The 23,836-nt window shown below is 33.6% G+C and overlaps 1 protein-coding gene across 2 annotated transcripts; it reads left to right on the top strand.

Moving 5' to 3' along the window:
• The first annotated feature begins 20 nt into the window (after positions 1 to 20).
• Positions 21 to 22,691, top strand: LOC136985504 (coiled-coil domain-containing protein 122-like). Of its 2 annotated transcripts, XM_067282799.1 has the most exons (8): positions 21 to 171; positions 239 to 404; positions 468 to 560; positions 1,097 to 1,228; positions 2,518 to 2,598; positions 13,827 to 13,979; positions 16,754 to 16,861; positions 22,454 to 22,691. In XM_067282799.1, the coding sequence occupies exons 1-8, from the start codon at positions 56 to 58 to the stop codon at positions 22,625 to 22,627; spliced, it is 1,023 nt and encodes a 340-aa protein (XP_067138900.1). In that variant the 5' UTR covers positions 21 to 55; the 3' UTR covers positions 22,628 to 22,691. The 2 variants fall into 2 exon arrangements, with proteins under 2 accessions (XP_067138900.1, XP_067138899.1); XM_067282798.1 differs by having other exon boundaries at positions 239 to 560.
• Positions 22,692 to 23,836: the final 1,145 nt, after the last annotated feature.

The following is a 23,836-nucleotide window of genomic DNA, read 5'->3' as shown; positions in this document are numbered from 1 at the left end:
GGTCTTCTGGAAAGAAAAGCTTTATTGACAAACAGTGGACTTGTAAGTTATTAAAATGGATTCCAGATTTCTGTCCGCTGCACAACTTTCCGCTTATTCTTCGTTTAGCAGCACTGCTGGTATACAAGATAGAACAGACCAATGGATCAGTAAAAGAATCATCAAGAAAAAGTAAATTAAAAATTTTCATATTGTTAAATCATTTTGTATCTTAATATATGCATTCTTTTGATTACAGAGAAAACATCAGTTTCTTGGAGTTAGAAAATAGAATCTTTGTAATGTTTTTTAATCAATTGGTTAACAGTTTTGATATTTGTACAGTTGATGATTCTGGTTTGCAAATTTTATTTGAAAGTGAAAAGAATCAGAACTTAACTTTTTCAATGTTAAGCAAAGAATATGTGTGTATTAAAAGATTATCTAGATTTAATTTAAGTGATACTGAAAAACTAACTAATCAACAGAAATATACTATAGCTAGAAAAGTGTTAGATAATGTAGAAATCCATAGGAGGATGAACATGAAAAATAGAAGTAAGATTTTATTTGAACTAAAAGTATGTATTTTAAATATTCTGTGTAATTTAGAATATAACGAATTAAAAATAATTTTGAATTTTAAGTTAATTATTTTTATAAGCAATATTAATTTTATGTAATTTTTATTTATAGTTATAAGATTTTGTGCGTAATAATTATAAATTTAATAACAAATTTACTTTATGTATATATGTTAACTTCTAACTGTAACTTTCCATCCTTGATTGTGATTAGAGCAGTCAGTCTTTTATATTCTTGATCATTCTCTTCAATTTTTCATTCGCTCTTTTCTGCTTTTCCACATTTTCTTATAGTTTTAGTTTTAACAATTCCTTCAAAGATTCCTTCAACACATGTCCAGCAAGACATATTTTGCTTTTAATTACCTGTCTCAAAATTATTTTTCATTCTTCTCAACATCATTTCATTTGTTAGCCTATCATGCTTAATTTTCTTCCTTAGTCAGATGAATTTGTTTTGAAGGAAGGGAATAAATGCTTATTAAAATACCTTTTTAAGCTTATTTTTTGTAAACCTACTTTCTTTTTTTCAGACTGAAATTGAAGAACTTGATATGAAAATTACAGACTTAAATAAACAGCAAGCAGAGTTTGATCAGCTTATAAAAAATAAAATTACACAAGAAAAAATTCAGCAATATTTTGAAAAACAATATAAGAATCAAGTGAGCTTGTTAATTCTTAATCAGATGATATATTGAAATTTCTTTAAATCATATTTTGTATATGAATAACAGATTAGGATATATTATAGCATTTTAATAATGTATATAGTATTAATATAATCAAAGATGATATATGTAGAGTGGAAAGGTTAAGTGATCTAAGTGCTAAAATATACAAATACAGCTTTTGTTAAAAATTACTTTGTGGTCTGAAGACCACGTGTTCTGTTGCCTAACCGGCTCGTAACCAACCCCTTGGGTGGTTCATGGTGTAAAGGAGGGACAGGCCCTCGTAGCGTAAAAGCTTCCTGTTGTAAAAGTTAATGGGAGGAGGGGAGATATGTGGTCCAAAGATCACGTGTTCTATTGCATGATCCTTGGGTGGGCTGCAGGGTAAAGAAAAGATGGGCCGCGTTTTCAGAAGAAAAAAAAGAGAGAGAGAGAAGGAGATCGCGCATGCTTAAGGGAAGAAGAGGACTTTTTTTTTGGAAGAAAGAATAGAGAGAGGACGTGTAGACGATAGAGTCGCGAGATTGTTTTTTTTTGTGTGTTGTTTCTTTTGTTTTAGTGTCTGTTATAGCGAAGGGACAGAGTAGTGATTGGAAGGACTAAAATAAACTTAAGTTCCTTGCATTGGAGTCATAGAGTGTGTGATTTATTTCTTTTGAAGTTTCTTTTTGTTTTGTTCCTGCACGGGGAATACTCTAAAGATCGTGTACTTCCCCACAATATTCTCTTTATACAGTATTTTTGCTTTGTAAATTATATTTTAATTATATTTTATATGAGGATTTTTGTGAAGATTTTTAGTACTTGCAGATTAAAAATGGCAGTGTTGTAAGGTATCAGGATCTTGTGACTTTGACTTGAAAAAATGTTGAACCTTTTACTACTAAAAATTTTATTACCATCATTGTATGGTTTAATATTTTATGTCAATAATTTTTTATCATATTACAAAATATTTACATTGAAAATGAGTTTCTCTCCAAGGTGCCTAGTGTCTTAAGTCATGTGAGTAGCAACACAAATGTGTTGGGAGTATCACATGATACTAACCTGTTAATGAGACCCATCACTGAATGAGTTTGTACTACATGACCCTCCCAATATGTTTGTGTTGCTACTTACATAACTCAAGGCTAGGCACCCAGATGAGGTTCCTGGGTCATAAGTTGATTTGGCCGTGATGTAAATCTGGCCTTATATATATCTATATTAAAATTAAAACTTAATTGTAATTAACTTATTTTATTCATGCATTACTAAAACAAAATTTATTTTTATAGGTTGAATTAAACCAAAACCTTCAAATAAGGATTGCTGTTTATCAACTGAAGCAAAGAAAAATTTTGAAAGAAATTAAAACAGTAAATTAAAAATAATTTTGAATATTAATACATATTTATTCTAGATTTAAAATTATAAAAAAAATTATTCATTAATGTTAAAATAAATAACATTATTATTTCCCAGAAAAAGTAAAGTTTCCAAAAATGCTCCATTTAATTAGTTATATTAAAGCATTTATCTATACTTTAGTGATAAGTTTAAGTAATTTCTATCTAATAATTGATAAATACATTATATGATAGAAATGTAATCTGGAATGTGTTTCATTTGTTTGCAATGTCTTGAAATTATAATAATTTAATTACAGTAGAGTCTGCTAGTCTGAATTAATTGGAACTGAGCCCTGTTCAGATTAGTATATTTTTGGATCAGCTGAATAATTGAAATAATTGCAGAAGCAAGCAGTAAAACAGGTCCAGTTTATATTGATCCAATGCCATCAATGACTTTTGTTTCTGTTTTTGTGTGTAAGTACAATATAGATCTGCTGTTTTAATAGGCCATGTCAAGCACTGATTTATTAATTTTGTACAGTATTAATACAGTACTACAATAAAATACAATTTTTTTTTGTTGTGGAATTCTAAATCTTTTTGTACCATTAATACCATTTAAATTCAACTGGAAAATACAAAAAATGTATATTTTGTGAGCTAAAAATTTTCTCTCCACCGACTGAAACATGTTTGGATTAGAGATGTTTGGACTAGCAGGACTCTACTGTAATACAAAATGTAATTAGACTATAAATATAAAATGAAACATATACAAAAGGGAATACAGTAGAAACCACTTATTTTAATCACTTTGGGACTTAACTAAGTAATAACCAGCAGCAACTCATGATAAGCATTGCAAAAATTCATCATCCCAAAAATAAGATCACAAAATAATGTTTCTAATTGTATAAATTATTATATATGAATAAAATTAAAATCAGCACTGATAACAGTATATAGCACAGTGGCGTAACGTAGTGGGGGCGGCAGGGGCGGACCGCCCCAGGCGGCACTTATAGGGGGCGGCAAAATTTCACAATAAATAATAATATCTTGTAAAAATACCTATTGTATTTTACGGACTATAAGACGCTACAGACTATAAGACGCACCTGAATTTTTAAGCAATTTTTTTAAAAAAAAATACCTATAAGACGCTACGGACTATAAGATGCACCTGAATTTTGGAGGCAATTTTTTGAAGAAAAAAGTGTGTCTTATAGTCCGTAAAATACGGTAAATAAGGGGGCGGCGAAATTTTCCTCCGCCCCGGGCGACTGACACCCACGCTACGCCACTGATATGGCATCCTCCCGTGACAGCACTATTGAATAGACAGTCACTTCCCATTCAGAGAACAGTCTCCTCTGTCTCATGATATGATGAAAATGTTTTAGATAGAACAGCACTGCATACTGGGTCAGAACAGACATAGTACTCTGTGACCTGTTATGAAAAGACAAATTCATTTAAGATTCAAAATTTTTATTTGAAATATATACATATATATAATATGTAATGTTATAGTAGTAGTAGTTATTGCTCAGCACCCCACATTAGATAGCTATGAGCCCCATTGCTAATAACATTAAGTAGACTAAGTAAATAAGATTACAATTAGTAGAAATTCTTGTTTCATTCACTTTATCATTAAAAAGACAGTTACATAATGTGTAATTTAAAGATTTATTAATAATAATTCATCCAGTATATAACTGAAATAAGAAATGTCAGCAATTCATGCCATTATATTATTAGCAAAGAATGATTAAGAGATAATTGATGTTTAATGTTTAAAGCACTGGTTAAAATTGAAATGATTGTATCTTTCAACTGTATGTTGAGGCTGATATGCAAAAACAATTAAAAGTGCCTATATATTTTTATGATTAGATTTGATCTTTACTTGAGATTTTCACTATTCTAAAGAGGATATTGCTAGTTTAAATTTTATACGTTACAGACTACTTAAAAAGAAAATACATTTAACAGAAATTATGCATATACAGTATGTAAAAATTTCACAAAATATTATTTCTTAATTTGTTCTAATAGACTACAGAACCAGTTACAATGGAATGAATGTTATAGTATGGAAATGTAATTTATGTTTTGCTGAATTCCTTATTAGAAAATACAGTATATTTTTAAGAATGATAATTTTTATATAATAAAAAATATATTTTGTAATATGTAAAAATTGTTTCTTTTAAAAATGTTGCCTTCAGTGATGAAAATAAATTATAGTATAAAAATTAAGAATAAAAGAGGATTTCATTTACTTAAAATTGAAGTTGGTTGAGAGCCATAGAAGGTTGTGGGCAAAGAACACAATGCATTTGGTAAAATGATTACTCTGTATAGTTATGGCTTTAATTAATATAGGTCTTGAAGCAAAAATTAGACAGAAACAAAAGTATTGTGTTTCTGCCTACTAATATATTTTCATGGTATGTAAAGATGTGAATTTGAGTCCCATTCTAGGTTGATCTTTTCTTCCAGATTATTCTAAATTGTTTAATTAATTTTAATTTAATCTCTGTTATTAATATTGATTCAAGATAGTAGCCTAAGTGCCAACTTTAGACCAGATTACATAGTTAAGTAGTTAAAAAATAGCCTAAACATAACCCAACAAATCCAGCAATTCTCATTTGGATTAGTATTAATAAATCAAACTAAATCAGTGGTTCTTAACCAGGGATTAGAGAAATCAATTTATCATCATAATTTTGTATTATCGTTTGAAATTGTTGATTGTGTGTTAAGAAAAAAGCACATATATTACTATTTTATGTGTTTTTTATTTTGATAAATGGATTTCTGTATAACTGATTTCTTTTATAATTTTATTTTAAGCATTTAAAAACATTATTCTGAGAAGGGGTCCATGACCTTCACCTGACTGGAAAACGGGTCCAAGGAACAAAAAAGGTTAAGAACAACTGAACTAGATGATTTTGTATGTATATTTATATAATATAGATTTAAGTATATAGTATCTTCTATAATGATATAAAAAGGTTACTATAATACAGTAGAACCTGAATAAAATGGAAACCTGTCTTAATGGAAAATATTCTTCAGAATGGAGCAATTTTTTGTATTTAATTTTACTAAAGCCAGAGACCTGTCCAAAGCAGAAATGGAAGGACATAATCTGGATAAAGTGGAAAATTAAGTTTCCACTAGTAGATAAATAAATAAAATTGCTTTCAGGTTTAATTAATAGTCATCACAGAGACTGACAAACTGTATTCCAAGAATGATTTTGAACATTATTGAAGAAACAAAGGTCATGTGACAATGAGCCATATGGACACAAGGTCTCTGTTGGAATTAATCAGGAACAGAAAATTGAATAATTTTTATGAATTGGGCACTCAAGGACAAGCAATGAATATAATTTGTGAAAACAATGAGAATAAGTTATTACAATGCTGCCAATTTGCCTTGTACAAAGTAAGTAATAACTAACAAGTACAAAATATTCAAAAATAAATTGATTAACATGTTGATAATTACAGAGATTGAAATAAGTGATTAATTAGAGTATTAAAATTCCATGAGAAGACAAATCAAAGAATATCTTTTTTATATTATTGTAATGCAATTAGAATTTCTAGCAGCAGGGCCAGACACTAGTTTTTGGTACTCAAATTGACTTGTTTACTGTCATATGATCACATTCAAGAAGTATTTGAATATCAATCACAAATTCTTGTTAACAACAACTTTTTGACATTGAATAGTTCTCAATTCTTTCATCCAAATATAATATTTGAATGGAAGAATTGCACTGGATTAATTTGTATTAAGCCTAGTAATAAAATTTTCTTTACATAAACAAAAGGGATTTTACTATATAAAATTAAACATAACTTGTAACTGTTTAAAAATCAATTTCTTTAAAAAAGATCTTTCTTTTTAAAAAATAATTGATGAAACTTCACAGTCAAGAACAATAAGTTCAACCATCTCTGATGAAATGCGGTCCAGATAAAATAACAACGGTTGAACTTATCGTTCTTAACTGTAAAGTTTCAAACTGTTGTTATTTTATCTGGACCGCATTTCATCAGAGATGGTTGAACTTATTGTTCTTGACTGTGAAGTTTCATCAATTATTTTTTAAAAAGAAAGATCTTTTTTAAAGAAATTGATTTTTAAACAATATAAAGAAGCTGCTCCATTGATATTACATATCCGATACTTATAGAAGATAACTTGTAACATTTATCTGGTGTAGTTTAAAGAGAAAAAAAAAAATATGGAAATCCACCAAAATTAAAAATAATTTACTACCATGTGTAAGGTAGCAGACTTCCAGGGGCAATCAGTTAATTGCGTATCAGGAGAACCTAGGGTTGAATCGTATGTGGGTGGTGGCGGCAGGAGACAAAGATGACAAGTGTCTTACACAAAACTGTTTATTCTAACAACTAAGTTAACTTACATAATGCTAGCAAAACAAAGATCGTCGGCCGACAGACGAGGTGTGATGGACTGGTGGTGGCCCCAGGGCTTTCCAGATGAAAGGTTCACAGAGTCTGAGGAGGGCTGTTGGAACACAGGCGACTGGCTAACGTGCTGGCACACACTCTTCTCAGTGGGTAGAGAACTCATTGTCATCGGAGGCCTGGTCGGACCGATGGACAGTTAGACGAAGGTCTTGAGGTCTGTATCGCACCACTTGTCTGGAGGAGAACCATTCTCTTGATCTTGAGATCCAGGGGTTTTATATCATTTTTCCTCGAATCTCACCCTTTTGATTGGTCTTGTTTGCCCTCTCTCTTACCCTAATTGGTCATTTCTTTGTTTCTAGGCGAAACCCAAGACCAATTCGGGTCGGGAGAGGTTCGAGAAGTGTTGACGGAGCCTTTGAAGTCTGCGCTTGTATTTTACGCCGTTATGGCTCCAAACAATCTGCCTTATGTTCCAGTGGCTATTCCCCCTTCTCGTTTCTCACTCCCAACACTTGTTTGCAAGCACCTGGACAAATCTCTCTCTCTCTCAGTTGACATCCCCCTTCGTAGTTTGTCACCTGTCACGTCGATCTTAAAACACATATTATTTCCTTTTTGTCTGGTCTATCTCCGATATAATTTCTTGTTCCGGTTTAACCTCTGCGATTTCTCGACTTCAGAACTTTATAATTGTAATTTTGATGGGTTTTTATGACCTTCACACATGTGATTCTGGTTTACACAGAATCACATGGTGTTAGCCGAGTATATGAAATAACAAGACCCTGAGAGTCGCTCGGCTTTGATAGAATTAAAAAAAGAGGTTTATTAATTTCAGCGAACATAAATAATTTACAAAGAAACGATTACACACACTTACTAATTACTAATACAAATACATTTGGGACTGCGCGTAACAATGTCATCAATTAGTCCCCGCGTGCCGACAAGACAAAGAACTTATTCTAACTTATATCTAGCTTAACTAAGTACAGGGCCCTAGAGAAAGATAAGGTGGAAGAGAATTAAACAGAGATGATAAGACTGAAAATTGGTTCGAAGGGGTGACTGGCGGTAATAAATAAGAAAAAAAAAACCTCGGATCCGTTCCTTAATAACTTTCTTTGTTTCTGTTCGTCCCGTTTTTCTCTCTCTCCGAAAAATCTTCCTTCCTCTCGCTCCTGTCCTCCTATCTCCTCTGACGTAACCCCTCGACCCCTCGGTGTCACACCCTTTTTGTTTTTATTACCGTCCAGGCCACATGTGTCGACTAACTACCGCGTGGTTAAGTAAATAGAAAACGGAAGTAAAATTGTTACTACAGGAAGATAGTATAAGGAAAGTAAAGAAAAGAAAATAAATAAGGTTTAATAAAGCCACATACGTCCCCACCAAAAGACATATTAACAATTAACAGAAACATTAATATGGAGATACACAACCATTAATGGATGATGAACTACAGTTCATCTTCCAAAGTGAAGCCGGCGATAGTCCACTTTCTGCCCCCGTAAGTTATACGGGTGGGAGATATTACCCCTCTGTTCCAGCATGGTCTCATTACCCGAATCCTTGCGGTCTCCTTGATGCTGCTGGTTATGTTGATTATACCTATTGTAGCTCGCCCGTTGCGCAGTGGGTAGGTGAGGGATGTCTTCTTCCTCTTCAATCTCCTCGATCTCTCCGGATTGTGATCCTTCGTGTCCAATTGGGATGTTACGCTTCCGTCTAGGCTCACGGAAGTTTGAGAAGCACGGTTTTAGTCTGTCTATGTGTACAACAAGTTTTTCCTTTTTATTACAATTTTCGATTTCCGCGTTAACAGGCCCCAGGAGGCGAGAGACACGGAAAGGACCTAAATATTTTGGAGAAAACTTGCCTTGCTTCTTCCCTTTCCTTAACATCCAAACTTTCTGCCCTACCTCAAAGCTCCTCACCTTCCTCCCTGTGTTGATGCGGTTACGGTTAAGTTTGTTACGGTTGCGACTTAATTCGTATGCCGATTCACGGATGCATCGTAGCTTATCCATAAGGAAATCACGATACTCCCGAATACCCGGGTAGTCATTTGTCTGTTCAACAGGGAACGCATGAGGGAATTTAGGATCAAATCCGTAAAGAAGAAATGAAGGTGACTCACTAGTAGAGGAGTGTGTAGCATTATTATAAGCGAACACAGCAGTCTGTAAGAAGGTATCCCAATTGTTGTTGCTGCCGCCTGATATTCTGGCCAAAAGGTTACTGATGGATTTGTTCACACGTTCACAAACTGAGTTCGAACAAGGGCGATATGATGTCGTAACATTGTGCTTGACGGTAAGGATGTTGCACATTTCATTAAAGATGGAGGACGTAAAATTCGTGCCCCGGTCAGAGATGATGATCTCGGGACTGCCATATCTGCAGACTATCCTTTCGAAAAACACATTGGCTACAGAGGCCGCAGATTGGTCCCTTAAAGGGACGGCTTCTGTGTATCGAGTAAACATGTCAATTATGGTGAGAATATAACGATTACCCTTATGTGTTTGATTTAAAGGGCCAATTATGTCGATTGACACCTTTTGAAACGGATAATTAGCGACTTCCGTTTCTTGAAAGGGGGCTCTTCCTTGATGTAAGTTATGTTGTTGGCAAACTTTGCAGAACTTCACGAATCTATCGACGAGTTTTTTCATCTTCTTGAAGTAGTAGTAACGGTTGATCAGGTCACACGTTTTTTCTTTGCCGTAGTGTCCGGCTAATGGTGATTCATGGAATGCTTTAATTACGTCATTAATTGCTGTTTCCCCTACACAAACACGCCTCCATTGACGTATTCCAAACCGTCCCGGTCGTACGTGGACTAATACATCACCATCTACTTGATACTCAGGAAGTATGCCACTACTCGGGTAATCATTGTAAGAGGGTGGGAATTTAATTAAATGATTTCTCATTGGACCAAAAATTCTGTCCCCAATCTGGGACTTCTTTACCTTTTTCCACAACTCTTCACTGATGCAATTAATGACATCGCTGTTTGAGGGGGCTTCTTCTCTACTACCATGTGGTCGAGACAATAAATCAGCCACTGGGTTACTCTTCCCTTGAACATGCGTAATGACCAAATCAAAATTAGATAATTCTACGGCCCATCTCATGAGGCGGTTATTGTGATTTTTCATATTTTTCACAAAGGTTAAAGGTTTGTGGTCGGAAAGCACAGTGACCTTCTGACCAAGAATAAGATGTTTAAAGTGGCGGAGGGCTAAGATTATTGAGTAGCATTCCTTCTCGATAGTGGAATATTTTAGTTCGGGCCCACGGAACTTCCTACTAAAGTAGCCAATGGGAATGAGTTTCCCTTCGCTTTCCTGTTCTAAGACCGCACCAGCCCAGGTATCTGAAGCGTCCGAGTGCATGAAAAAAGGTATTTTAAAGTCGGGATGAGATAGCACAGGGGGTTTAGATAATAGTTCTTTAAATTTTTCGAAGCTTGATTGGCACTGGTCGTCCCATAAGAACTTTACATATTTTTTAGTCAGATATGTAAGAGGAAGAGCAATCTCGGCAAAGTTTGGGATAAAGTTGCGGAAGAATCCCACCATTCCGAGGAAACTCCTGACGTCTTTCACATTACGCGGGGGTTGGACTTCTTTAATCGCATCCACGTTGCAGGGATCAGGTCGTATCCCCTTACTATCGATGATGTGTCCCAGATACCGCACTTCTTTCACCATGAATTTCGATTTTTTTGGGTGCAATTTCAAGTTGGCTTTGTCTAATATAGAGATTACCTCCCTTAGGAGTTTCACGTGATCTTCAAAGGATTGGGAGAACAACACAATATCGTCTTGAAAGACGAAACAATTGATATCTATGAATCTCCCCAACAGCCTAGACATGGCGTATTGAAAATACCTCCCGCTATTCTTTCCACCTTGCGGGAGGCGGCACATCTGGAATTTTCCCCAAGGAGTAGAGAAAGCAAAGAAATGACGTGTTGATTCATGTATGGGTATCTGGAAATATCCAGACTTTAGGTCGATTACCGAGAAGAATTTGCTTCCCTGAAACTTCGTTAAGATCTCATCCACACGGGCTAGAGGGAACTCCTGGGACTGGGTTACTTCGTTAATTCTTCGTAGATCGAGAGTAACCCTTAACTCGCCGGACTCCTTCGGGACAATGTGAAGGGGGGAATTCCATTCAGAAGTACTCTCCTCGCAAATCCCCGCCTTCAGATATGAAACTATCATTTTCTTTAGTTCACTCAAATAACATTGCGGTATTCTATATTGTTTTGTATTAATTATTTGGTTACTTTTAATGATAGGTGTATGAAGAAATTCCTTAGTACCGGTCAAATCTTCTATTTTCCGTGCGAAACATCCGGGGTGTTCATTAAAGATACGCTCCACTTCCTTTTTTTCGTAGTCTTTCAAATGGGATAAATTAACCTCCATCGTATTATCGGATTCCTCCCTTCTGAATCCACAACACTGATAAAAGTCATCAATTTCGGTTCTATTCCAAGATGTTACATTCTCACCTGTTTCAATTAATACTTCCGGGAACCTGTTTAACACATCCATACCCAATACTCCTTCGTATTCGACTTCGGATGGCAAGTGCATGCAAGTCATTTGAACATTTTGAGTTCTCCCTCCTCTTTCGATCTTGATATTAGACTCCCATTCGCATTCGATAACCTCCCCACCGATTCCTCGTAGTCGTTTCCAACTCCTGTGAAGTGCACCGTTCGGTCCCCTACTCCATATCTCGCTCTGAGCGATCTTCAGGCTTAGCACGGACCTTTCCGCACCCGTATCGACCAGAAACTTGATACTGGTACCATAAGCATCACCAAGAATGAGGGGAAGGCCCTTTTTAGAGAAGAACACATTAGGGGCCAGGGTTAGCTCGATGCATGGGACGTGATACTGGCTATCATCACGCCCCGTAATTAGTTTAAATCATTTATATTCCGTTGAGGGCACTGGCGGGCCAGGTGGCGAGGATTCCCACAAATGTAACACCTTTTTAGGACAGATCGGTTCGGGCTATCCTTATTTTTATCTAGATTTCCACCCAGTCTTTCGACCAAACCATTAACAGTACTACATAACGACCCCACCATTTTTTCCAACCTTTCAAGTCTATCGTCTTCCTTTGTTTTCACAATATTCATCACACCATTCGGATCCTCATTAGCGGTTGGGTTCTTTATTTCAATGGTGTGTACAAATTTATTTTCTCTACTAACGTTACACTCGAGTTCGACCCGTTCTTCCCTCTCCGCTTCCTTAATTGCCTGATCTAAGGTCTGGGGTTCTCTCCTTAATACGTATCCCTTTAGCTGGGGCCTTAGGCCCTTTATAAATCTCTCTCTAATAATGTCATCCCTCAAGGCACCAATTTTTTCGTTATTGGAAGCGGCCTTCGACAACAGTGTATTCATGCGGATGACATAGTCACATACCGTCTCATCATGGTTCTGCTTAATACTTAAGAGTTGGTCGAGTGCATTCTTTTCCTTAAGTTCTCGCTTTTCGTAACATTGAATTAATTTTTGCCTAATTCCCTCAAAAGTACAAGGATCTTGGTCAGCCAAGCTGAAGAACGTCGATAATGGCCCCCCTTTTAACCGAGCTTGTAAGACAGCCAATTTCACTTCACTGTTCCACCCAGCCAGGCGAGATATATTATCTATGGTCTTGAAGAATTGGCGGACATTAACCAAATCACTGCCACTATTAGAAAAAATGGGAACCATTCCTAGAAACCCTGTGACTACCGGAGGGATCCCCTCACCCTCGCCTCCTGAGGATGTAGCAAGATTGTTCTGGTTACAATCATCCATAATTAATGATATAAAAATAATACAATTGATTACAAATTGTAGGGCCTTAAATCTACAGGCACGATAATACAATGCTACGTTCTATACAATAAAAACCGTATCCCGTTACTAACAGAATCCTGTCGCGGACGCCATTGTTAGCCGAGTATATGAAATAACAAGACCCTGAGAGTCGCTCGGCTTTGATAGAATTAAAAAAAGAGGTTTATTAATTTCAGCGAACATAAATAATTTACAAAGAAACGATTACACACACTTACTAATTACTAATACAAATACATTTGGGACTGCGCGTAACAATGTCATCAATTAGTCCCCGCGTGCCGACAAGACAAAGAACTTATTCTAACTTATATCTAGCTTAACTAAGTACAGGGCCCTAGAGAAAGATAAGGTGGAAGAGAATTAAACAGAGATGATAAGACTGAAAATTGGTTCGAAGGGGTGACTGGCGGTAATAAATAAGAAAAAAAAAACCTCGGATCCGTTCCTTAATAACTTTCTTTGTTTCTGTTCGTCCCGTTTTTCTCTCTCTCCGAAAAATCTTCCTTCCTCTCGCTCCTGTCCTCCTATCTCCTCTGACGTAACCCCTCGACCCCTCGGTGTCACACCCTTTTTGTTTTTATTACCGTCCAGGCCACATGTGTCGACTAACTACCGCGTGGTTAAGTAAATAGAAAACGGAAGTAAAATTGTTACTACAGGAAGATAGTATAAGGAAAGTAAAGAAAAGAAAATAAATAAGGTTTAATAAAGCCACAATGGTATATGTTTAATAATGGCATTTTGAGACAACTGCTAGAAAAATGCCTGCATATAAAAACTATTTTGCATCAATCTGTTTTATTGAAGCAAAATTAGTAGTGGATATATTATTTATGTTTTGTCGTAAATCAATGAAATTACCAATAATTTTAAATTTTATTTCATTTTAGATTGAAGACATTGGAGATATAAAAAAAATAACATTTGAACAAATGGAATTCTTTATAACAAAAGATTTAGGAAAGATAAAAATTTTTCAAAAAGAGCTTTTGCATAAATTTGAACTAATACAGCAAGTTAAACAGAGATGCAATAAGTATATTGTTAGTATTTTTTATAGTTAAATTTAACAATTATCATAAATTTAGTAGATAAGATGACAGTTGATTAATTTAATAATATAAATGTAAGAGAGAAAATCAAATAAATAATAATATCATCAGATTAACATTTTAAATTTTATTAAAACTCATTAAAATAATTTTGCTAGCTAGTGTTATATTAAAAGTCTAATTTTTTCAAGAACATGATAAAAATCTTTTGACACTGTCACTTGCATTTTAACTTTAATTCAACATATGGACTTCTATATTTTTTTTATAAAATTACAAAAGAAATATTCAAAACAAGTTTTTGTTATGTTTAATATTCTCAAGAATGACATTTTAAAAAGTACCAAAGCAAATAATGCAATATTTCTTTATAAATATCTGATTCCATGTTGAATAGTTTCAAAAGAATAAAACTTCATTATATACTAAGTTGTGGTTGTTCGTAACGAGAGATTTGTAAGTCTGATTAAATGTTACAAATAGGAACACAGAAACAAATGTGTGTGCAATGAATACAGTAGAGCATCAATAACTGGAACCAATTGGGGACTGGGGTCGTTCCAAGTAGTGATTTTTTTCCAATTTTCGATTATGTACGAAAAAATATATTAACCTGTCCGATGTTCAAATTTTTCTCCGTCGCGTATCGCTTCCTGTTGAATTTTTGTCGATTTTAAGCCTAACGAAAATTTTTATAATAATAATCGAGGCTATCATATCGTTAAAAATTATTTCTTTATTTTGTACAAACAAAATAAATATATTGAAGAATATAAAAAACATGAAAATTATACTTTAGAAGTAAATGTAGTATCAAAAACATTTGATTCAGCACGACACAGTCCGATTGAAAATCGTTCCAGTTTCCGGCCATTTCAATTACCGACGTTCCAATTTTCGACGCTATACTGTATTCCTTTAATGCTCTCTGAACACGGTTTTTTCTTTTATTTTGTTACAAAGATCCCAACTTGACAGATTTATACCTTAGTATCCACACAGGGAAATGGATTGCCTCCTGTTCTCATATAAGTATATAATACATGCGCGATAGCACAAAACCTTGATATACAACTTAAAAACTAATCTTATGGCTACCTTAAAACTAATATAACAGGGAAACGGATAGGCTTATGAAAGTATAGAAAAGATAGAGAAACAGATAGAAAATACCCGGGTCCATGTTGGTAAATCAATATCCTTGATGAAGTGCACTCTCACAATCGTGATCTTTTATTCTTCTCTACTGATTCAGCAGTTCATTATAGAGGTTCTCCGACTCTCTCGGTGTCCTATAGTCCCTCGTACCTCTTATTCTCTTGCCTCGACAGTCCTCTCTTATACCTGCAGTCTCCTTTCTTTCTCTCCCTTCTGAGTCTGGAGCACTGCCTTGTATGTCTGTTCCTTTCGAGGTCCAGCCAAAAAAAGTGTTCACCACTCATCTTTCTCTTTGCTTCAGGCTTTTCTTTCTTTTGTCTATTTCCCCAAATTCGGGGAAGTCTTAATACCCTTCTCCTTTGTTTAACCCTTGGTTCTCAGAAAGGGTAATCCTCCCCTTCAAGCAGTAACGGTCAATATGGAAAGTTCTTCAAGATAATAGAAAGGAAATAAGAAAATAGAAATGAAATAAAGGAATTATGTACTACGTGGTACGATCCAAAAGTTCGGGGAATGCAGTAATCTATGACAACAAAAGCATGTATTTGAAGTTACAGCGTATGAAATGGATTCTATTAAACCACCTCTACGTGTTCAGGTTAATTTTACCCATGTCATGTGATTAAACCGCAAGCGCTGCTGTTTTTTTCCAGAGATTGATTATGTCGCAGGACAAAGGTAACTATCTCCAGAAAAAAACAGCAGCGCTCGCGGTTTCATCACATGACATGGGTGAAATTAACCTGAACACGTAGAGGTGGTTTGGTAGAATCCATTTCATACGCTGTAACTTCAAATACATGCTTTTGTTGTCATAGATTACTGCATTCCCCAAACTTTTGGATCGTACCACGTATATACTAACTATAATATGGCTGACAGCCACAAAGTATTGATTTTGTTCCTTGATATCATTTAAATAGAAAAAACTCCAGCAATATTTGATAGTGCCATCTGTTATGATATTTTATTAAAAAACTTTTTATATTTTTAATTATTATAAAAAGGAAAAAACTTAATTTTGAATGTAGGAACAAGTTATATAAAAAACTGTAATTGTTGATAATGAGTAAAATCCTCATTAAGTCCAACTCTACTCAAGATATGACATGACCCCCTTTATCTTCCCACCTTCTCAACCTTTAACCACCAAAATTTAATAGTATCAATCCCCTAATACACAAACCTCATTGAAAAATTTTAGAAATTTTCAACAAAAAGCACAGGACTTATTAAGAGGGGTGAACAAAATTGTGCCCATATATACACCTACACACACACTAACATCCATACATACAGTAAGAAAAAACAAATTTTTTTTGTATTTCTTGACATTTCTGTGTCCCATGTCCCAAAAACATAAAAATCTTGCAGGGGTCATTTTTTTGACCAATCATCATACTTTCCCTCTATTATATGTAATAGCCAGGAAAGTAAAAATGTATATATCTTTTATTGAAATTACGTTGCACAAGCACATGTTGGACAAGTATTTCCATATCAAAATTTTAATTTGGATTTATATAATTAAGTTGTTAAAAACTTTTTAATTATTACTAGTTATTAGTTAATACAAATGTGAAATTTATTTTATTATTCTACAATAGGATCAATTAAAAACTATAGAAAGGAAACAGAAAATTATACAACAGAAAACAGAACAAAATTATTCCAGATCAGAAAAATTACATTCTGAAATTGAAAGAATACAAAAGGTATGATAAATATATGTATATTACTTTTTAGATATAAATATTTACATAATTTTAGAATAAATTAATATACTTTTCATAATAACAATACTCAAAAGAACACAATACTGAAGTAATAAAAATGTACTTTTTGAGGAAATATTTTTTGTGTATGAAAAAATAATATATTTGCATGGCTTGCAAATCTATATATATAATTGAGATGGGTCGATAATAATAATAAGCGCAGAGCCCAAACAGTTAGGAATTGAAAGTTGAAATTTGGTACACAGGATACGTATGTCACGAGAACGTACACTAAGAAGGGATTTTTCAAAATTTCCCCACGGGAAAGGAAGAGGATTAAGGCTTATCCTGAAGAACTCAGCTTCTACCGTACTATTTTAGATGCTGTTTTTTTGCATTTTTGACTGTGTTTTAGTAGGGTATGCCATTAATATTCACATTAAGAAGGGATTTTTGGAAATTCCACCCCCTTGACGGAAGAGGGGGAGAGAGTTAGTTTTAGTTAGCATAAAGCGTAAATAATAAAGAAGGAAAATAAACAGTGACACATATAGTATAAGTTTTGGCAATTAATAACTATTTTAATAATTTCCACTTTTCGGGTAACCCAAAAATAATAAACCCAAAATAAACGAATTGGAATGAATTTTTGAATTTGGAACAAATTCATATGTTTGTAATATTGAATTCGAAGTATTATGTTCCAAACGAGTTTTTTAGAATTTAAAATTAATCATTTTGTTCAAGTAAGGTTATTATCAAGTAAGTTAATTCTCCATTATAATGAAAAAGTGGCTATAATCTAATAATCTTAATCTTTGCTATCATTTCTTTTTGCCCAAGCAACACCAGGCTCATCTGCTAGTTAAAATAAATTAATGTAACAAGAATTCTGTATTGTCTGCATACAAAGCAATAATCAAAAATGCCATCTATAATGAAGATTGTGGCAACTTGTCTTTGTCCCTAGGAATTGATATTTTGAATCCCAGTTTCCAAGAGTGAAAAAATTCATATAATGGGAAAAGTTCTAATTGCAAGTATTAAAAATGTAGTGTATTTTCCTATATGAAACCTATCAGTAGATTATTCATTGCCTGCTTGAGTTTGATGTTCATAGATTTCCAAACAAAATCATTTTTCTTTTAATTGCTATTTACATAAATCAATAATGCTAGTATACTATTACATATTAATATTACCTCACCCTATTAAATGTTCTGTTGGAAATTTAGATTCAATTCATATAGTCGAGTCCGCATAAGTCGACACCCAGATAACTCGACACCATCAGTTAAGTAGTCAGTTTCTGTGGTCCTGGCCGACTTACATAGGCATTAATGTTAAAAAACTACAGTTTACTCGACACCGTTTAACTCATCACCACTGGATAAGTCGACATACTTTTGCCGTCCCACACTCTGATAAGTCGTCACCCCCTCCTGGAAAAAAAATGAGTTCACACCACACGTGCCGAGTGAATTCATTTTTTTTCAGGAGGGGGAGTCAATTTATTTATTAATATATAATTAATATATTTAATAATATAATAATACATTAATGTTATTAATATATATACATATTAATAAAAATGCCTTAACTTTTTATGTATAAAATAATAATAGATAAACAAAAAGAAAATATACAATCTACGTCAACGTCACACCAGAATCCAATTTTGCATTTTCTCGTGCCAGAGGCATTAAGAATCCTTAGACGTTACTTGCCAACAATTAACAATTGAGAAGATGATGTTTTCAAGGCATTCATGATTGTTGAAAAAGAAAGTCAAGACAGTTAAGTGCTCAAAACAAACAACATTAAATGAATTTTTCAGTTTTTCATCTACAGAGTAATTGTAAATGGAGGACACAATGTATTGTAAGCCTATACTACTGTATAACGCACTACTGTATTTTCCTAATTGTAGTTTTGTGGTTTTTTTTCCCAACTTTGCTTAAGTCGTCACATCGGATAACTCGACACATTTCCACTTCCCCTTGGGGTGTTGACTTATACGGAGTCGACTGTATATTGGTTTTACATGGTTTAATAAACTCTATTATTTTATTGTTTTTTGTTTAAAGGTTTTAATACCAGCTATTTTCTCTTATTCTTTTAAAACTGTAACTGATCTATATTAAGTTTCTAATCTCAGAAATTTTACTGTTAAAACCAGTCTTTAAATTAAATAAGAAAATTTAATTGCTTCATTTTAAATATTAAAATTTTTAAGTATAGCATAAAGTATATGAAGTTTAAAATATATTTGAATTATTAATATATTAATAAGATAGATTAATAAAATGGAAAAGCCATTACACTACAATAGGCCATATTACATTAGGCTATATCTTGCTTCTGCTATGTATTAGCTGTATACAATGCACAAGAGTATAGGTAAATTGATAGTACACCCTTCAAAAGAATAAACTGCACTATTGTGACATTAGGAAATGACAAGCACAGTTTATTCTTCTGAAGGATCACCTGTTTTGGAAACTCTCATTAAACAAACTAAATCATGTTCAGAGTATGCTTTTTTTACAATTTTGCTGCCTTGAATGTGCAAGGCAATGCAGAGAAACTTCTCAGTTCACCCACCCAGGTTTTAATGGTGTTCAGTCACTTTCTTTCGAGTATTTCAATATAACTTTTCAATATTCAGACAAAAAACATTTTATATTAATTTGAGACACTATGTAATAGAAGCAAGACATAGCCTAATGCTAAGGTAACCAACTTTTTTATAATGAAAAGGAGGAACAAATAAATTGAAAGAAAAAATATTGTAAATAAAAGAAATGTTTTATTCATTGCAACAATAATACACTTTAATAATCTCTACTACATGCATATGTGACTGCAGGGTTGGTACTTCTTTGGTACCTTGTCAGGATGACACCACTGTGTCTTTGCAGACAGACACAGAAACTGTTATGTTCTCACACAAGCGGCGGCGTATGTAGTAATTTAGGTTCGGAACGGAGACAGAAGGAGATTTCCGGAAGAAGTGCACTTCACAAGGTTATTCACTTAACAAAGACCCATTTTTTCAGCTAGGCTATTTACAGGGTATTTTTATAGGTTACAGAATTTCTTATTGCTAGCCTGTCAAACAGTTTGAGAGAGAGAGAGAGAGAGAGTTTACATGAGTCGCGTGGTGATAAATACCTGGAGTCTGATTAGGTCCTCGTGAAAAGTGTCTGTAGAGGTCAGGTTCAGGAAGTAGTAGTCATTTGGGCTTGAGGTGCTAATCTAGGGTGGGAGTTCAGGTGCGAATCCAAGTAAAGTCCAGATGTCTATTCAGGATGTGGTGTCTTCTTCAGGCATTAATCTGGATTTTTACTAAGGATGGCGATGGTGGGATGTACACCACACTACAGGGTTCACGACTGGTGATGGAGGACTCCGATCGTCTTTGCCCCCCTTTTTTTATACAGGGGTCTTCCTTGGGTTTTTCCCATTACTTCATTCGGAGTTTTAGTATTTTAGGTCCAATCAACAAGTTTGCCCATTGAGTTAAAGTGACAGTTCCTTGTGAAGAGTGACACATTTGATGTAAGTCTGTGGGAAACAGCTTTAATTACAAGATTAATCAGATAATTTTTCGAAAAAAATGTTATACTAATTTATAAAGAAAAATTATCTTAAAATGTTCTTTAAATCAATAAGGTTTCCCTTAGTAACAAAAGTTCGGTCCTCACAGATATGTGCCATGTCATGTTTCGGTAAGAAGTAAACAAAGTCACTCGCATGTAGCATGCTCTCTCAAGGTCTCCCATAATGCGGGTCTCGTTGCACTGTACTGAGCCTTGATGAATCGTCATGTCAAATGCAAACGCGTCGCATCACATCACATGCAACAGATCAGCTTGGCATTGATCGAATACGGAAATTTACTGATTAGTCTTCAAATATCGAAAAGGAGGACATGTAGGAGAACACTTTTTGAGGGAGGACAGAACTTACAAAAAAAGGACTGTCCTACCTAAAAGAGGACGATTGGTCACCTTACTAATGCAATGTTTTTGTCTACACCCTGCAGAATAAACTATAACTTTTTTAGAAACAAGATGCAGCATTAATCTGAGGTACTGCTTCAAATGAAGTTTTTGAATAGAAACATTGAAACTTATGGTATCTTTAATGTATGTTATTAGATTTTACCTTGTACTCACAATGTCATAGTGAAGATCCCGTGATGATCTTGTGATGTTATTTCCCAAACTCAGTCTTGATGAGTTGGGCTCCGTATGTGTCACGATTCGATAGTTAATTCCGGTTCAATGAAAGTACACTTCCACACTCAAATTGTACACTATTTACAGTTTATTTACAATAGGTAGAATATATAAGCTTGAAAACATAATATTTACTAGATAACAACAGGTGATGTCTTACGTGTCAGCTCAACCTTTGGGAATTACAGTATTATACTCTGGGGAAAACTCAGTCTACTTGTGGAGTTGGCTCAACTATACAACCCGTCCAGTCTCCACACTTACCCGACCCTGAGATCGTTATCAGAGAAGAATACTCTCTCTACGTTCAGCGGGCTGCCCAGGTACCTGAGACTACCGTATTATCAGTTTCTTGCCCTTCTCACCTTTCGCCCATCTTACTATTTAAAGAGTTTTTGGATGACAACTTCTGACCAATCAGGATTCTTCTTTTCATCGAAAGCTTTTCAAAACGTCTGCTCTTCTCCCGACGAAACAGCTCACCGTAATCGTCTGTCACTTGTTTACATTTTTTTCTAGTAAACTAACATGTGACAAACACATTGTTGCCCACACACAAGTCCCATAAACAGAGACGCTACTCCCTTTGTCTCCCTGACTGTTTACAAACACAACGCCAGGTGGGACCAATTAACAAGGTTGTGTCGCTTTTACCCCTACTCTGTTAAAAGCGATCCTTTACAGTCATATTAAAAATTCTATTATTATTATTTTGTCAATCCATAAATAAATATTTTAATTGTTATACTCACCCCAACAAACATTAGTTATGAAATTATATTGGCTTTCATAGACCAATAGCATATATGCCAGTAGAATTTTTTATTAATGTCTGTTGAATTTATCACTCCAATAAAACCACCAAAATACTAATAAAAATTGTTATTGGTTTATATATTTTATATATTTTTCTAAAATATCAATAGAAGTTTTTATTGGTGGTTGTTTTTTTAACATTTTATATATTTTATTCATCCGTGATTATAAGCTTCTTGGAAATGGCTTTAAAATAAACAGCAGCTAATTATAAAATGTAAATTCTTATTAATTTGTAAGACAGTTTTTAAAATATATAATTGAAGACTGCATGGCAAATTTAAAATAAGGATATTGTTTTACAATTTTGTATCTATAAGTACAGATACAAAATCATAACTCTGTAATTAGAAAATAGTAATCTTTGTCTTAATATTTACAATTTCTAATAATTAAATTTATAAAATAAGTTTAGACTTTTGGTATTCATAAAGCTTATTATATATAGTTTTCAAATAATTTCAGCCAAAAATTAGGATTTAGATATTTCTTTCCCTTTCATATGAGATTGTAATGTGTCTTTCTGCAGGAATTAAGATCTAATGAAAAGGAATATGCTGAATTTTTGAATAAGTTGCATAACTGTGAACCAATATCTGTCAATGATTTCTTGATGCAAAAAGATTCTGTTAAACAAGCAAAAATATTACAAAACAGATGGAAAAGAAAATTTCATTTACAAAAGGTAAATAAATTTTATTAAATATTAATTTAATTATAAATACAGAATTTTATTTTAAATTTTGAACATAATTTTAATTAAAAAATTTTCCTTAAATATAAACTTGTCTTACAATATCAGTATAGTAGTAAGCAGAAATACCTAGGAGGGACAGGAAATCGTTAGTTCAAAATTCAGGGGACAAAATAATTGTGACTTCGAATTATCCAAGATTTACATATTTCTGTGCAATATGCCAAAGGTTGTGTAATTGATGTAAGTTATTAAGGAAGTGGAATATGACTATGTATACACAATGCTATTTTTGTTAATTAATAATGAATAATATATGAATAAACTTCAGGTAAACAGCACATGTCCATTGAGAACCTCACAGGTTGCCAGATAGGTTTTCTAAAAGTAAAGTAGAATTCTTCAAAATGTAGCCCAAATTATTTTTAATGTGGCCCAAAAAGTAGTAAGTCACCCAAACATAGTAGCTTAGAATCTACAAATATTTCAATCTGCCACTTGTAGTCCAATCTTGCAATCCCAAAAACCAGCTGTATCCACCAGATAAGAGAATAAAAGGTAGTCCATGTATAAGGTGGCACCTAAAAATGTGTTAATGTAAAAGCAAAGCCATATTGAGCAGATTAGAGTTGTTCTTGGTGTATTGTTCTCTTACAGTATGGAGGCACTTCTAAGTGAATGAGTTAACATATGCATATCACAGTTCAGTCAGAATTTTCACTTCAAATTTCAAAATAGCCATATTTCGAACCATCCGAGTTTGAATTAATTTGGATTTCCTGTATTATCTAAGAACACAAAATAACTATTACTTTCCTATTGTTAAAGTTTAATGGTTTGTCCTACAGGAAAAATATTAATTCCAATTTGAAAAACAATGTTTTTCAAATTGGAATTCATATGTCATTTTGTTTTTGAAAGCATTTTAATTTTCTCTCATATTTCTACTTTTGTGAGATGAAATCTTTCCTGATGGAAATAAATATTTGAAATGAAAAATATATATATACATGGTCACAAGATATAATTTTTGATTATCATTTCAAAGCTTTTTTAAAAGTAGCACTGTCTTTATAGAGACAGAATGATTTTTCATAAAAATCAGCAAAGGCATGACATTCAAATTTACCATCTGCAAAACTTGAAAATATAATTTTCAGACTGGCTGCTGGCTGCATGGTGAGTTCTTTAATCCTTTACTATTGAGTGGAATATTGA

The sequence above is a fragment of the Centruroides vittatus genome, unplaced genomic scaffold (assembly GCF_030686945.1).
Source record: "Centruroides vittatus isolate TY-2023 unplaced genomic scaffold, ASM3068694v2 contig_970, whole genome shotgun sequence".
Taxonomy (NCBI): domain Eukaryota; kingdom Metazoa; phylum Arthropoda; class Arachnida; order Scorpiones; family Buthidae; genus Centruroides; species Centruroides vittatus.
This window is presented reverse-complemented; position numbering and strand designations above follow the sequence as displayed.

Excerpts from the sequence above, each read along its gene's own strand:
- LOC136985504 (XM_067282798.1), top strand. The coding sequence starts at position 56 with ATGGATTCCAGATTTCTGTCCGCTGCACAACTTTCCGCTTATTCTTCG. Across the intron at positions 1,229-2,517 it reads AAAAACAATATAAGAATCAA|GTTGAATTAAACCAAAACCT; the intron begins GTGAGCTTGTTA and ends TTATTTTTATAG. Across the intron at positions 13,980-16,753 it reads AGAGATGCAATAAGTATATT|GATCAATTAAAAACTATAGA; the intron begins GTTAGTATTTTT and ends ATTCTACAATAG.